At 34.3% G+C, this 17,143-nt stretch overlaps 1 protein-coding gene across 3 annotated transcripts in view; it reads left to right on the top strand.

Moving 5' to 3' along the window:
* Window positions 1-16,115, top strand: part of FAM126A (family with sequence similarity 126 member A) — a 60,517-nt gene extending 44,402 nt beyond the window's left edge. For 2 of the 3 annotated variants that reach the window (XM_045828192.1, XM_045828191.1), the window contains one exon: window positions 11,649-16,115. In XM_045828192.1, coding sequence (XP_045684148.1) covers window positions 11,649-12,223 — 575 coding nt within the window. In that variant the 3' untranslated portion in view covers window positions 12,224-16,115. Of the gene's footprint in view, window positions 1-10,554; window positions 10,851-11,648 lie in introns of all 3 variants that reach the window. The other variant, XM_045828193.1, reaches the window with a different exon arrangement.
* The last annotated feature ends 1,028 nt before the right edge of the window (window positions 16,116-17,143 follow it).

Here is a 17,143-nt window from a genome sequence, read left to right on the forward strand (position 1 = left end):
TCTGTTCTCTGTATCTAAGAGTTTGTTTTTTTGTTTGTTTAGATTCCACATATAAGGGAGATCATTTGGAATTTATCTTTCTCTGAATTATTTCATTTAGCATAATTCCCTCAAGGTCTATCCACATTGACACACATGATAGGATTTCCTTCTTTTTATGGCTGAATAATACTCCATTGTATATGTACCACCTTTTCTTTATCGATTCATCCATTGATAGGCACTTAGGTTGCTTCCATATTTATTGCCTATCTCCCTTCTAGCCTATCTGGGGACAAGAGAGAGAGGAGTAAATGGGGTTTTCCCATGTAAGCAGCCAAGCAGAACTTTCTATTTTTTACTTTTTCTTTCCATCTCCCCTTATCATTAAGGAATATAAACACTTAAACCCTGTGAACTCATTAGTGTGTTTGTATATCTGAGTCACCAAAAATTATACATACAAATACATTAAATTGGAGCAATTGATTACATTTATTCATTTCTCTTACTTGTAACAGAAAAATGTCTTTATCTTTACAGCCAAAACTATTTTAAAAGTTAATTAAAATCTGTTTTATTCCCCCCCAAATTAATTTAGAACATTTTTAATTACTTACATTAAAATTTTTCTTTGAGTTATCTGGAATGTATTTCAGGATTCTCTGAGGCTTCACTGATCTGCCATTCTTTTGTTAAAGTTAACAGCTATCCACAGCTCATATTTTAATGGAAAGTGTTCTTTCGGAAGGTAAAAAATTACTTTAACTTCTATATTTTTCAGAACATGTATTCCTTTTTATGCTCTTGTTATTATTGAACGACAATCCAAATTTCTGGAATTGTATTTTGACCAATTCTATTATTAAGTTGTCCCTGTGTTTTAAGAGCAGTTTTAGGTTCATAGCAAAATGGAGTGGAAAATACAGAGTTCCCGTAGACCCTCTGACCACCTCCTCACCCGCCGCGTTTTCCCCCATTATCAACATCCCACACCAGAGACATGTATTTATAAGGCCCATAATTTTATTTTTGATCAAACAGTGAATTCTCATGTAGACTAAGTAGAATGACTTTTTTAAAATGGTTAGTTTTAAGTGACCTACTTTGGGGAGAGATATTTGACAACTAGTATGTTTGTCTGATTTTGCCCACTTTTCACTTAATTCAATGACTTTATAATTCTATGTTAATACATATGTTTGGAAAGTAAAATTACAAAATAGAAGTGCTGCTTTTAACTTTTAAGTGTCATAATTTCAGAGTTAATAGCTTTATTTATATATTTTAAAAGCATATTATGTTTCATTTAGTGTATCATTTTTATTTTATCTTTAAAAAATATATTTCATTGATTATACTATTACAATGTATCATTTTTAAACCTAGATTTTTAAGTAGCCAACAGTTTGAAGTCAATTTACAATTCATAATTTGAAAGTAAAATGAAATTAGAGGAAGAGAATAAATATTTAAAAGCATTAAATAAGGAAAGAAGAAGAACCATTAAATTATGCCCATAAACATGAGTCAAAGTGAAAATTCCAATAAGAAAGATATAACAGTGAAATAATCTGTTAACTTTTAAAATTAATAATAATGCAATTTTATTTTTAAATATTTTCTTAAAGAAAAATTTTAATATTTAAAAAAGAAAACAAAGTATTTCTTTAAAATTATGCTTTAATACTAAGTCACCCTTAAATGCTACCTCTAAAGCTATATTCATTATCTGTCATACCAGCTATAAGAGCCCTTTTTATTAAATCCCTGTATGATTCTTAGCATTTCAAGATTCTTTCATACATCCTATGCTTATTTATTTCCTTGCATATTTCCATTCCCTCTTCTCTTCCAGAGCAAATTTAATCGCTACTTTTTTGTCTTATTTTACTACCACCATGACTCACTTTTCTACTTTTAAAAAATTATCTATACTTGGAACAATGGAACCAACTCTCCTCCTTTCTTTCAAAATAGTTGTTGAAATATCACTTTTTCATTCTACAGAAGTCCCCTAATTAAGTTATGGTTGCAAATAATGAGTGCTTACAGTTTTTACCAACTAGTTATCTAATGAAAAGGCCTAGCTGGTGAAACCCCAGTTCTGTACTACTGCCCACCATTTCTTCTGTTTGTGTATTCATGAGATGAGACGAGTGAACAGCACTTGGCGTACTTTAGAAGCTCTCCATAAAGGCTGGTTGTTAATTAAGAACTGTTAAATTTGTTTTGTTAGCTACATCATAATTATGTTCTTGGTAAGTTTGTATTACCTACTTTGCTATTCAAATGGTCCTGTGATTCATTAGCTCTTCCATATTTCTCAATTTGAAATAAACTTGTTTAGTTTGAATATAGTATCAAACGCAAAAGGATACATATGTTATAAACAGTAACAATCCATTTAATGATTTTTTCGTAGTTTCTATAACCCTGAAGTACAGTACTCTAACTTTATTAGCTGATATTTATGTTACCATTACAGTCATGATTTTTAGAATGTTATTTTAATGCCTGTTTTCTCAATCCCAAATTAACAAGAAAATAGAACAGAGTGAACTTGTATTCTTCATTTATGTATGGTTACAACTGTTTGTATCAGCTAGGTATCAATAATAAAAGCAATACTTGTAAGCTAGATCCTTTTCATTTTGTCCTACTTTTGGTCCTGGCATATGTCAGGCAGTTTATTTTTATAACACTGCATTTGATTATTTTGACTGGGGGATCCAAGAGCAGAACATTTTAAGTAGTGAAAAAGAACAGAAAATCAGAACTGCAGATATTTTAAAGTTTTCTGACAGTAATATAAATAAGTACCATGGGAATTTTAGAGTATTTAATTAATTATATGGAAGGTTTTAGTGAAAAATCAAACAAAATACAATTTACATAGGTGAATTTTACAATTTATGTAAGTGAAATTTCATGTCATTATAGCAGTTTTATTGCATTTTCAGTATTATGTTTCTATTTAAATGATGGCATGGTGTTTAAATAAATTTAAATAAAATGAAATTCAGACACCTGTTCTTTTTTTAATGATAAAAAATTGATTTGTTTCATTTTGCTAAGTGATTTAGTCCTAACTTATTAGATGAGAAAAGAAAAGGAACAATATGAAGTAGCATTCATCTCGGAAAATAATTTTTTAAAAACTGGTCATTGATTTAGAAAATGTTACATTTCTATTGTATAATACTGTATTGGTGAAACAGGACATTACTCACTTTCTAAGTGTTAAACAAAACTGAAAAATTATAAGAGTGTATTTTGGTCCTGGCCAGTGTGGCTCAGTTGGTTGGAGTGTTGTCTGGAAACTGAAAGGTTGCCAGTTCAATCCCTTGTCAGGGCACATACCTTGGTTTTGGGCTCAACCCCCAGTCAGGGCACAATGGAGAAGACGTTGATGTTGTTCTCTATATCAATTTTTTTTCTCTCACTCTCTCTCTCTTTCTTTCTTTCTTTCTAAAAGCAATGGAAAAGAAAATGACCTTGGGTGAAGATAAAAAATAAATTTTAAAAAGTGTATTTCAATTAAATACTTTAAAAATTATTATCTACAAATATTTCAGAACATTTAGTCTTCTTTCTAGATACTGCAATATCTTTCTAGATACAAATCTTGAGATGGAACATTTATTTTGTGGATCTGATTTTTATGACTTTATGAGAAAAGCATTTAGTTGAAACAAAGTTGCTAATAGTTATAAAAGCATTTTGAAAAATGCAGAAATGATTATTTTAAAGTAGCAAACTTAAAAGAATTGGCTATTGGAATTTTGCATCTGCAATTAGAAGTATATAATGCTTATGTTTTTAATTTAAAAGTTTTCTATACTTATAATCAGGACATTTAGAATAAAAACTAACAGATTTGTAAGAAAGGCTTTTAATAACATTTTGAGAAGCTCTGTTATTTTCAGATTCTAAGGTGCTATTTGAGGAAAAAATTTTCCTTTCCCAGTATAGATAATAAAACATTTAGACCAAAAATAACCATTTCCTTCTGGCCAAAATTAACATTGCATGAATTTTAACTGGCATTCTTGATATGGAACTTTATACTCATGAAGGACAAAATAAAATATTAGGAAATATTAGATGACTAAAAGAAAAAGGAGGATATATTAACCAAAGAGCTAAAGTATTATGTTGGTACAATTGACACATATGAACATTAGGTTTAAAAAAGAATGAATCCTGTCTTAGCCAACTTTGGAAAAAAACAAAAACAGCTTAGTCTATTTCTAGGTAAAAGAAAGTAGAATACTTCTATACAGAGAAGTAAGATATTTCAGAATTACTGGTCTTAGGCAAACACACTTGTTTGTTAACTGTTATTCTACATTTTTTACGAAGGAAGCTTTACATAATTCTGCAGTTAATGAAGTTATTATTTATCACTACTTATTACTGAGTACTACAGCCTTTTTAGGAGCGTCTGTTGCACGTCGCACACAGAGGAAGAAACAAGCTTTCATAGACAGTTTTGTGACATGTTGCTTACCCGTTTTCGGTCTGTCTGGTAGTGAGGATCTTTACTCATCATGAAGGATTCCCCTGGTTCAGCAGCATCCACGTTGCAATTCTTGAATAATTTTTTTTTAACTCGAGACTTAATAAAGATGACAAAAGAAGTTACTGAGAGTGACTGAATCTACCTCAGTAAGGAGAAGTGTGTCATTTACTATATATGTAACAAAAGCTCAAGACTTGATTGACCCTTCTTTACTCAAGGAAACTGGTGATAGCTCCTAACCAGTGTGTCTACGGATAAATCGTTCTGGTCCACCCTGCATTTTTCTGGGGGCTGCTCCTTTCTTATATGGAAAGCCCACCTTTGGCTTCAGGAGCCAGGTTTCTTAGTCTTCATGTACTTGCTCCGAGTGCAGTCCTTTAGCTGCCAGGACCTTACTCTGTGTTTCTCTGGCAGCCTCACTTTCCTCTAATATGCTTTGCAAATTATTGCCCAGGCCAGGCTGTGAGCTGTGACAGTGTTGTTCTTTCTAACACAGGACATGCTTCATGCTCACTATTTTGCATTACACAAATTTGTCTTCTGTTGAACAAAAAATGCTAATAAAGTATGCAAATAGTTTGTCAGTGCACCTGTCCATGGCTGCCCACTGTAATCAGAGCAAACCCTGAACTCTGTACTGTGGCATAGCTGGCCCCGGTGATATGATGTCTTACCTACCGCTTTGACCTCATTTGAAGATCACTCTCACCCTTCCCTCTAGTCCTTCAGCATAGTAAGCCATTTCTGCTTTAGGCGCTTTGTACTAGCCATTTGGGATATTTAAGCTGAGTTTTAAGTGATGAAAAAGTGCCAGCTTGAATTCTCACTCCACAACGTTTTATAGCCAGTGCTTTTTCATCATTCAGATCTCAGCTCAAATATCCCTCAGAGAGAGCTTCCCAACCACATATCTAAAGTAGACTTTCTCTCCTAGCACCCTGCTTACTCTCTCCCACTATTCTTATTTTTTTCATTGCTACTTGCGCTATCTGAAATTCTCCTTTACTTAATCTCCATTCTATGGAGTAATCTCTGTGAGGACAGGGTCTTTGTCTAGTTGGCTACTGTGTCCCCAGAGGCTAAAACAATGTCTGGTGCCTACTAGTTGCTCAATAAATAGTAGTTGAATGTAAGAGTGAGTGAATGAATGATAAATTTATAATATAGGTTGAGCAATTTGTTCCTTCTTGTTATATTGAAAAGTAGCATAACAACATAATAGTAAACTGGATAGAAGGATATTCACTTATAATCCCAGTACTTGAAGAGTTATAATTTTACAATTTTTGCTACATGTATGTATTTTTCATAGTTGTGCTCTATTTAAAATTTTAGAAATTCATTTTTTGTTATTTTGCTTTTGTTCAGTTAACATTGTCAAACATTTTCCAGAGTCCTCATAGTAACTCCAATTATTTTAATGGCTACATAATACCACATCCATTGAGTTGATATTCCATCATTTACTTAACTACTCTCTTAATATGTTAAGTATTTTGTTTTTAACTTTTTGCTATTATAGATAATACAACAATGAATAGTGTAATGATATAGATAGTATTTTTCTTCTATTGAATAGGATAAATTATAAATATAACCTGACTGGATTAAAGGTTATGAAGCTGTTTAGGCATTTTATGACATTTAAATATTTATATCCTATAATTTGTATAGAAATGTATGTGAATTTTCTTCGGGGTTTAATACTGTAAAATACTTTGAATAATTAATGTCAGAATTGTGTGATGTAGACATTTAAGGTATGGATTTTTTTTTAAGCTTCAGCTTACTTTATTGTTTTTGCAAATAAATTTTGTAAGTGCCTGGGGTCATAACTAGATTACTTTAGACTTATAAAGCAGTCTGAGTCTAGAGCTGTGTGAATTCTATGAATAAATAAATTGTTCCTTAATTTAAGTTATTACTTTTAGTAAACAGTTTGTCCTTGAAAATATAAAAACTGAAGTGAGGATAAAGAGTTTCTTGAGTTATATAATGGGGTAGATATTTGGGAATATAAAATTACATAGGGGAGAAATCACAGCTTTTCATCATCAGGTTTAATAATATTTGTAATTTGTTCCACCTTTTTTCTTCCCCTCAAAGCCAGAAGAAATGTTGTGGGGAGAAATGATTGAGTGCCTTTGAGAACCAATTTGGAAATGTCTATTAGGAGTATTCTTTAACTCTCCTGATTTCTGTGTATGGAGAGAAGTTTACCTATTGATAGAGGTTACACAAGCCTCTATAGAGGTTAAACTAGTCTCTGAGAAGTTTGTCTTTGGATCTTTTTCAAACTTTTCATGTTATTTGAAATCAAATGTAAGTATTATTTTTATAGGTATAGAACAATCATGACACCTTTTGCACCGATTTTTAAGTTCTGGGCTTTTAAAGAGATTCTGTTTTCTTATGCATTTATACTCCCTTAAAAAATCTTCTCTATGATTTTCTTAATGAAAGGTTAAACTGCCTTTTTTAACCTGTGTATGTTATCCTATGGATGACACAATAAAGGAACGATAGATTTTTAAAAAATCTTTTTGATGTTACTAAATATTCTACTACACCCATATTTAGAAGTGGCTCCTTAATTTTTCCGAAGAACCTTTGCTTTTCTCTGTCATATAAAAGTTCGTATCAGCATAAGTTGTATATTATATATATCTCTATATATTTAAATTTAAGTAATACATTCCTAGCCTACCTTTCTCATGTCTTCTAAAATTTTTGTTTATTCTAACAATAATTTCATCTCATAACAGAAAGTTCAAACAAATATTTATCGAGTACCTCCTATATGCAAACACATAATTCCTAGGTACTGGGTACACAGCAGGGACCAGACAAAAATCCCCGCCCTCATGGGACTTACATCTAGCAGACAAGATAATAACTGGAAGTCAGAGAGTGATTAAGTGCTAAGAGTAAAAAACAAAGTTTTGGAAAAAATATGATAACCACTAAATTTTAAAAAATGAGAAAAGCAGTCTCAAATACTAAAAAAGGAAAAACAAAATAGGGAGGAGGGTACATGGGATATGGGGCATATCGATGGGGTGGTCAGGGAAGGCTTTGCTAAGGAGGAAATTTTTGAGAAAAAACGTGAAGGAAATAAGGAGTGAGTCATGTAGCTATACGGGGAACAGCATTCCAGGCCTAGGGAGCAGTAAGACCAGTCAGAAGAGGGGTTCTGGGGGGTTGGGTCACAGAGCTGGACAGGGGCAGATGTCGGAGAGATAATGGAGAGCAATGGAGAGCAATGGATTGCAATGGAGAGCAAGAGCATGTAGCAAATGTTTGTTGGAGTTACATAATTGTCTTTCTTCTGCAATTTTCCTGAGAATTATATTTCTGTTCTTTCTATCTCCATACAGAACTTTGTGCTCTTTATGAGTTTACTTTAACAAGCAGTTAAAAATTTTGTCATTTTTACCATTTTTGATGGAACATGCATATATTAATTAGTCAAAGATTTCTGCTTGTGAAAAAACATGTGGTCTTATTTTTTTCTATTTGCCATTTGATTTCACGGTTTTAAATTTTTGATATCATTGCTTCTTGGGCTGCAGATCTCGCCACTATTCCAGTAAATGTTGTTAGCAGTCCAGTTGCCTAGTGCTGCTTTATAGTATGATGGTGATGATGATGATGACTGTCATTTTATAGTTTTTTTCTTGCAGAATTCTAAATTTTCACCATTTGAAATTAATACATGTTTGGCATCTTTTAAAAAGTAAATGCAATTAAAGAAAAACTAACTTAGGTTTTCTTAGAGACATTTATTTGCTCTTCCTTCTCTTTAGCCAAAGCAAATTATTGGGTTTGCATTAAATGACTAGGAATCTAAGCAAATAAATGAAACCTAATTGAAGGATGTCAGAGGACATTTAACTCAAACTGACTTTGATGAATAGAGTTTGAATTTTTGGTACGTTAGAATGGACAGTCGAAGTCGAGAGATTTTTTTTGTTTGGCTGCCCACCGAAGAGCCGCGCCGCTCTTCCTGAACTTCAGTTTCCTTGTCTGTGGATGGGAGTCAGGCTGCCTGCCTCCGGGGCTCACTATAACACAACGTTTTGAGGATGTAATGGAATGATACTATGTGAACCCTCTCTAAAAACACTATTTAGTGCCATTCAGTGTAAGTGGTGTTACTTCCTATTCTGCTAGGCCACCTATGCTTATCTTTTAGAATTGTGTTAAGTGTTCATATGCATTGGCTTTGTCATGTCTGGAGAATGTCCACAATTTGTCATTTTTTGGACCGATGGTGCCTTAATAGATCTTCTGTGACTGCTTCTACAATGTAAGTGGACGAGTCTTGGCCGTCACCCAACAACGCAGTGATGATTTCACTCTCGGCTTCAGTGGCCTCTGGCATGTACATCACTGTGACTTTACTTGCCCTCGCTTTGAAGACAGCTATTAGCAATGGAGAACAGGCTCAGTTGCAACTTTCTAGCCTTATTAAACCTGTATGAGGGGTACCCAGAAGCTGCAGTGTGGTGCTACCTTACCAACGTGCTTTGGTCTGTCTAGGAAATAAAAATTTCTTTGAGGGAACCTTCAGCCAGATTTTTCTGAAGCACTAGGTAGATGAGAAATTATTACAGCCACACTCTGGCCAGCTAGCCCAGGGCAACAGGAAGTTCTGAGGACCTCTAGGAGCACAGATTCCTGCTGGAGATGGGGTGCCCAGGGCCTCCATAGTAACTTCAGTTTTAAGTTTTCAAAATTTGACAGAATCAGAATAAAACCACGGTTCCCAAACTTTGATGCACATTAGTTACCTGGGAGCTCTTAGAAACCCTAGTGACCAGGTCACACCTCATAAGAATTAAATCAGAATGCCTAGGGAAAGAGCCAGGCATCAGTAGTTCTTAAAGATTCCCAGATGACACCGGTGTGCTACAGAGTTTATGATCCAAAGTTTGGGAGCGTGTGTCCGTGGCCTCCGTTCTTTTACTACCTGTCACTGTTTCACGTGCTTTAGCACCGTTAGTGAGGGCATGATAATCTTATCATGAAAAATATTTGAAAGTAGTAGGTAATATCCCTCAAGCAGACTTGTGGTCTACATTTTCATGAGTATGTAATGTTTTACATAGTCTTATGTTGTTGTGAACTTTACTTTCATTACTGGCCTATGGTAGATATATTCATGCTATTTTTCCCTATTTCTTACAGATATTTCCTTGACAGCTTTAAATAAAAGCATGCCTTTGTCATTTCAGATACAGAATAAAATGTCTATAAGTAGTAACTAGTCAGGAGATTCATTCCTATGTTTTGATTACAATGACCATTTTCAGAATAAAGGAGTGACACACAATTTGCTTTTCCAAATCTATTTTTATTTTTCTCCAGTTTAGTAATAACTTGTTACAAGCCGGTGGCCTAAATTTATGGAATTAGTACGAGTCTACAGGAATAGGCAGTTTAGTTATATCACAGCTGCATTAATACTAACATACAAGATGATTGGTATGTGAGATAAGAAGTATACCTGTAGCATTATTAACTATGAAATCACAAGTGGATGAACCTTTTTCCAGTATTGTGATTTATTAAGTCAGCCTCAGTGAAATCTAATAAAAAATAGAGTTTTAATTGTACAAAGGGGAATCCCTAAGTGGCTTGGTTCCTTTTGTCGACAAAAGCCAGAGGTTTGGCTGTATGCCCTTGAGTATTTGCCTAGGGCTTTGCAAATAAGTTCACAATATTATCTTCAAACAGTAGAAATCCTATTTAATTTATTGAAAAATTATGTTTCGTAGTCCTTGTCAAATACATGTGTGAAAAAATACAGAACAGAAATTGATGTTCTGTGAATTTTTTTCATTGTCATTGAAAATAAAGTATATGACCCTATTGTCTCTAGTGCTTCAATATTGTAAATTATGGACATTTCTGCAGTGCAAACATTTGACTTAATTCATAACATTCAGTCGTCCAGTTTTTGTTTTGAATCTTTTGTTTTTCTTGTTTTGCATTTTTATTTTGTTTCGTTTTCAGCCATCATTTTGTCTTATCATCTTCAATTCTAGAGCAACCTGACAACAATAACGATACTACTGCATTGGGCATCCTTGTCATTCCTGAGATTAGTGTCACAAATGTGGCCGGAGAGAGAACCGGGAATGGGGAAAAAGGCAGAGCACTAGGAGAGATTGATGCTCAGCATATGCAGGGTGTGCAGGACACAGCCACAGACCCTAGAACTGAAAGCAAAGGCTTGCCCGAGATCAGGAGACAAAAATCTGTAAGAAAAATGATGGAGGACGGAATAAGCTCACCGGGCAGAGTGCAGTTTTAGCGCAGCACTGTATAGCTGCACTCCAAGGTACCTCACGGAAAAGGGCCACTGCTGCATGTGTTAAGGGACAGTTGCGTAGTCACACAAATTTTGCATGTCATCTAATAATCAAAATGCATGAATTATGCACCGTAATTTCTCAATGACTCTTGATGTTCTTTGGAATGGTCGTACTTATATTGTCTCTGAGTAGATTGTTATGAAAACCGAGGCAGAAAACTGCCTCCAGAATAATTTTCTGCTCATATTTTGAGATAAAAAATTATTTCATGTTTATATTTTTGCCGTCTTTGATACGAAGGGTAATGTATATAGAATTTGAACAAGGTTGAGCTTGTGATACTTATAGTCTATTTTTTAATCTTTATAAATAATCTGGACTATAGTATACAACCTTTACAATTTTAAAAAAATAATTTAATACTATTATGTAAAAAGTTCCTTTGTAAGAGCTTTGATTTTCTACTGCTTTGTTACTGGAGGAGAGTTTGCCCTTAACTTTACTGTGTGGTATTTTTCCTAATTACTTCTGATCTTTTGCATGAATAGTAAGAAAACTCTCTCTAAAACACAGTGGGGTGTGGTTTATGGCATGCATTTTGTATAATATGCTATAAATTACTGCTATTTAATTATAATGAATTATCTTTGATATTTTGAAGAATATTTTGATTTATTCTTTGATTTTGTTTTATAATCTGTTGCTTTCCCTAATTATGCTCAAGTATGACTTATTTAAAGTGTAATTGATTGGGTATTAATCATGAAAAAAATAATTGCTGAAAATACTTAATGTTCATTAATCCTTGTTATTTCTCTGTTTAGGAAACACAGAATTAACAGGTCAAGAAGAACTGATGGACATATCCGAAGTTGACGAGGGATTTTATTCCAGAGCTGCATCCAGTACCAGCCAGTCAGGGTTATCAAACCATAGTCACAATTCTGGTAGCAAAGCAAGTGCAGGAAAGACTCAGAGACGGTCAGGAGGAAGCAAGACTGGAGGAAAAGAAAAAGAAACTATTGGGGAGTCTTGCAAAGATCACTTTGCTCGAAAACACACTCAGAGAGCCCAAAGTGAGAATCTTGAGCTTCTCTCTTTGAAGAGACTTACGTTAACAACCAGCCAGTCCCTGCCTAAACCTAACAGCCATGGTTTGGCTAAGACTGCTGCGACTGTATTTAGTAAATCCTTTGAACAAGTCAGCGGTGTCACAGTCCCACATAACCCATCACCTGTTGTTGGCTGTGGGACTGGGACAGATGCCAACAGGTTTTCCGCTTGTAGTCTCCAAGAAGAAAAGCTTATTTACGTTTCTGAGCGGACGGAACTTCCAATGAAGCATCAGTCAGGTCAGCAGAGACCTCCCAGTATTAGCATTACTTTGTCCACGGATTAATTTTTAAGAGTTTTCTTGTGTGACCAGTGAATCTGGAAATACGACTTTGCCTCTTTATGAAAGTGCCGGGGGTCTTTCAGCCCTGTTTCTGGCAGAGCCTTGCTGTCTTAAATTCTGAAGGTTACCTTGACTTTGTGAAGGGAATAATGTCTAGGTTGCAGTAAGTTGAAATATGGTGTTGTTATTTATTGGCTGTGTGTTTTTTCTTTTTTTTTTTTCTTTGTTCCTGTTGCTCTGAGGTTGTCAGTATGACAATCCATTTTGGCAGGTTGTCTGATTAGATTGGTAACATCTCATGTGAGCTCATGGGTGGTTTCCACCCCCTAAGAACTCCTATCCCCGTAAATGTAAGTTTGGCCTTCAGAATAAAAGGAAGTATCCATGAACTGTTTTTTAAAGGATGAGGCAGACGTGCAACTCCTGCTTGGCTTCAGAAACTCTAGTTAGTTCGGACGGCCATGATTCAGAGCACACATCACTGAAGACTCCCTGGAAACTGTAGACCTTGCAACACGACTCTCAGGATGCCAGTGTCAGCCCTATTGTTTGTGTGCAAATGAAGGAAACTAGGTAAATTTTTTTTAATCTATAAAATGTCATAAAAAATAAAGACAGTGAAATATGGACAAAGGACATTTACATATTAACTGATTTAGGGTTATTTATGTTTGTGTTCTCAAATTTAAAATTATAAATATGAGAAAAATTAAATGTGTTTTTTATTTTGTAAACAAGCCTGTTTTAAATGTTCTGGTTATGATACAATAATTAATGTAGTTCTCCCTGCACCCCCCAAAAGGGCAACATTGTAGAAGCTAAGCAAACTTGTATGTAGTCACAGAGAACTATGTGACTCCTAGTTGGACATAAAAGGTCGGTGTTTGCTAGTGATGGCCATTTTAGCTATGGTTGAAGTTCCTGTAAATCAAGAATATCTAAGTAATACTTCAGAGTGCGAGAGAGAAAGCAAGGCTGAGGATGAGAGAAAGCTGACCGGGAAAGAAGGCTCTGGGAGCTGTCTGCTTGGTCTGTTCTCACTTTTGGTACAGAGTGGTTTTCTTACTTGTGGTCCCTAGCTGTGGTCACACAGAGAGAATATGAGTTTTTTTCTTATACCTGCTTATGCAGAGCTCAAATATGTGACAAACGTGTGTCGAGTGCTAACACATTTACAATATAAATTCGGTTCTGACCATGACTGTTTTGGCTACCATTTATAAATCTAATTATCCAAAAGGCATGAACTCATTTTCATTCATTAACCCTGAATAGAATATGGGTTTTCACATCAGTAAATTTGATTGTTGTAATCCAGTAATAGAGATGGAATAAGATGGCATAAATAATAAATTATTGGCATAAATTATAGTTTAAAAAAAAGTAAGGCAGCCAGACAGTAAAAGTTGATATAGCATTAATTTAATAAGAATCCTGTGTACAATTTAAAATGTTCGTAAAATGTCACTGTGAATTTCTTGCTGTCCTTTTGTAATTTTTTTAACAAAGAATTTCCCCTAGGCATAGCTACTAATAGTATTACAAATCTTAAGAACTAACTTAAAAGATTGGCATATTAAGCAAGTTAAGGTGCTTAGGAAATATTGTGGCATAAGCTTGTGGAGGCATTAGCTGGCACAATGAGAGACGAGATCTTAATGTTCGGCTGCGAGAGTGGGAACGCGTTTTGGTTTTGCTCCAGATCGTTGCCACTCACGTGGTCTGAGGGCTGCTAAGTAGCCTCACCATCACCTGGCGTCTTGTTAAAAATGCAGGATTTCAGAGTCATCTCAGACCTACTGAATCATAATCTGCATTTTGGCAAGACCCTCAACTAATTTTTATGTACAATAAAGTTTGAGAAGGGAATATCAAAGTACAAATAAATCACTTATCTAATATTTAGAATTCTCAGTGGTATCACAACCCTAGATGGCAAATCAGTTTGTAATAGTGCTAATGACATGATTTATAAGTCCTCTAATTATAAATTTTTAGTGATTGTCATTTATTTTACAATAAAAATATAACATTTTATATTTTTCTTGTTAACCATACATGAAATCAGGGCTGTAGATATCCATAATTTTGACTATGAAAAGTGTACCGTGCTTTTATAGTGTATGAAAACAATGGACTCTGAGACGATTTTAAACACTGCACAGCAAGTCTGCACGTGTGCATTCTTTTAAAATCTCTGAAGGCTTACTCACTGCAGTGGTTCTGAATTTTTGCTCCCAGTAATTTCCAACAGTTAATTTTCTGGAGTATGGAGTTATAGTAACAGTATAATTCTTTATTAGTGCCTTTGATACTATTTCAAATAAGGATTATACATTTGAAGTTTTTATAGCTATTACAAATACTGGATATTGCTAACTGTGGTACTCAATTGGAATTATCCCTACTATTCTCTCTCTACTCACCTTTCCAAATTTGAAAGTTGAGGTGGCTTTTGTAGATAATTTGCTCATAAAGATGCTGATGTGTCCATTTGGTCAAAGACCTCCTACTTATCCAGAATAATACCTTTTTTTAGCATGAGAGGGATTCTGCATCAGATTGGGGCCTTGCACCCCATTGCTCGGAGGATCTGAGCAGAAATTGAGCTCCATTCCACAGTTTAAACCTCTCACTCTCCAAATACCCCAGCCCTGGTGGTATTCTAGTGAAACTGGGCCCCAGCATTTGCCTTTTGGAATCCAAGTGGAGAGAGAAGCAAGGAAGACTTTTCAAAGGAAAGAAAGTAGACCTCTCCCAGAGGACCCAGGGCACGCGAGCATCCTAGAATCCTTTGTATAACACCAGCGAACGTTTTATGGACCCTTTGTGGACTGTAGAGTAGAAATTCTCAGTCCTTAAATGACAAAGTTCATTTTGAAAAAGCAATATTTTATTGCCCCTTTCAATTATGACTTAACTGCTTAGCAAACATTACTCATTTAAAAGCAAAAAGTTGAATTAAAGGGAAATATATTTTTTAAACCAAAATAAAGATGATCCCAGTTTTAAGGGTTTTATGCCTATTTTGGAAGAATAAAAATAAAGCGTTAGACCCTTTAAATTATAGAGAACAATGTACTCTGAGACAATTTTAAGCAAACATTTTAAATATGTTGTAAACATTTGAGTCTGTAGGCACAATAAATCTGTACTTTATTAAAGGAAATATAATTTAAGGCAATATATATGTTAAATAATGTAAGTGAAAAAAATATTTTTTAAAAAGCCATTTAAAAAAGAAGGAATAATTTGATGGGTACTTAAACTAAGCATTGTAGATAAAAATTAATGTACAGTAGTGTTTTCCCTATCTTTGGATGAAAAATAAAAACTCTCTAGTTGTTTAATTAGCATGAATTCATACTTTTAGATTTCTTGCTTAGTAAAATTATACTCAGTACATTGAGTTATTCACATTTATGTGTAATATTGTTAGATTCTTCCTCAGAGAACATAAATACGTTGTCTTCCATGCTTTGTAACCTGTGCATATCTAAAGAGACCAGCAGTGAACATTTTGGAAAATGTTTTTGTGGTTTTTTCTAGTGGCATTATAGTACCTACCTGTGTCTTGCCGTGAAGTTTCTACTAGAAAACTCAAGATCCTATTTCACATGCTGTTGCTTTCTCTTGGGTGGAGTTTATTGTGCACTCCTTATCTTTCCTTCTAATCACATAGTGGTACTAATCTTTTCATAGTAAGTATACCTGTTTCTGATTGTATTCCTAGAGTTTACATTCCTAAGGAATAACCTATGACTTTGGATATTTTTATGTGCTCTTAACCTTTTTAAGTCTATGGAAATAAACTGGAGTTGAGTTTTTTGAAGTTTTGTGTATTCATGTAAATGGTCTTCATAAATGATACTTTATACAGCAGTGTTGACTCTTTCATTAAAATAAAAACTGAAAAAATATTTTTTCCAGATCATTTTACTCATTTAAAAATCATCATAAAATTTTGCAAAAATCATAATGTGGAGGAAGAAAATAAAGAAGACTTAGGTGAGTCAAGCCATCGAGAGAGAGAGCTTCTGGGAGCAAGCCAAGGGCAGCGGCATCTCATCCTTGCTTATGTCTTACGTGGCTGAGGGGCGAGAACTGTGACAGGGCCGTCAGCATCTGTCCAAAGGAAGGAGAGCACCATGAGCTGCATTGGCTGATCATGTGTCACACCAAAAGCACAGGAAAGTTTAGATAATGCTTTGCCTTTTTATTTTTAATGGGTCTTTATCTCTTGAGTGCAGATTATATGTCCAAAGTACCTAGCATAAGACTTTGCACATGATAAGTATTGAGACATTTAATAAAGACAAGTTAGGTTGGTGTTAGTTTGGGGAAAGAATCAATGATAAGGTCTCCAATGTATTATATTACAGTGAGTGTCATTATTTTATTATTACAGTGAATTTTAGACTTTCATGTATTGGCTGTATGAAATCATGGCATTACTTGCATTACTGTGTGCTTAGAAATAGGACCCTCTTAGAAACCTGAAATGAAAACTGTGGCGTGTAGTGGATTACATATTTGGATAATTCCATTTCATCTAAGAAACTAATTTAGGAATTATTTTCCAAACTGCTACTGAAGGAGCGTTCACAGAGAACCAGAGCAGTGATTTTGTAAGCGGTTGTTCATCTTGTGGAATATACACTCTTCTAGTGATTTTATTAATCCCAATGAATAGTTGACGCACCTAATAAAATCTGACTTTGGTAATAACAACATAATCATTTTATAATTATAAGGAAGACTTACAAACAGTTGTAATCATTTGGCAATTTTCCTTGCATTATTACTGTGGTAGTAGTAATATTTATAATTAGAATTATGATCTCATTTAATTTTCAGCAATCCTATAAATTGAGTACAATCCCCATTTTACAAAAGAGGAAACTGAAGCTCTCAGTAGAGCAG

This window comes from Phyllostomus hastatus, unplaced genomic scaffold (genome assembly GCF_019186645.2).
Source record: "Phyllostomus hastatus isolate PE091 unplaced genomic scaffold, TTU_PhHast_1.1 phas_scaffold_78, whole genome shotgun sequence".
NCBI classification, from domain to species: domain Eukaryota; kingdom Metazoa; phylum Chordata; class Mammalia; order Chiroptera; family Phyllostomidae; genus Phyllostomus; species Phyllostomus hastatus.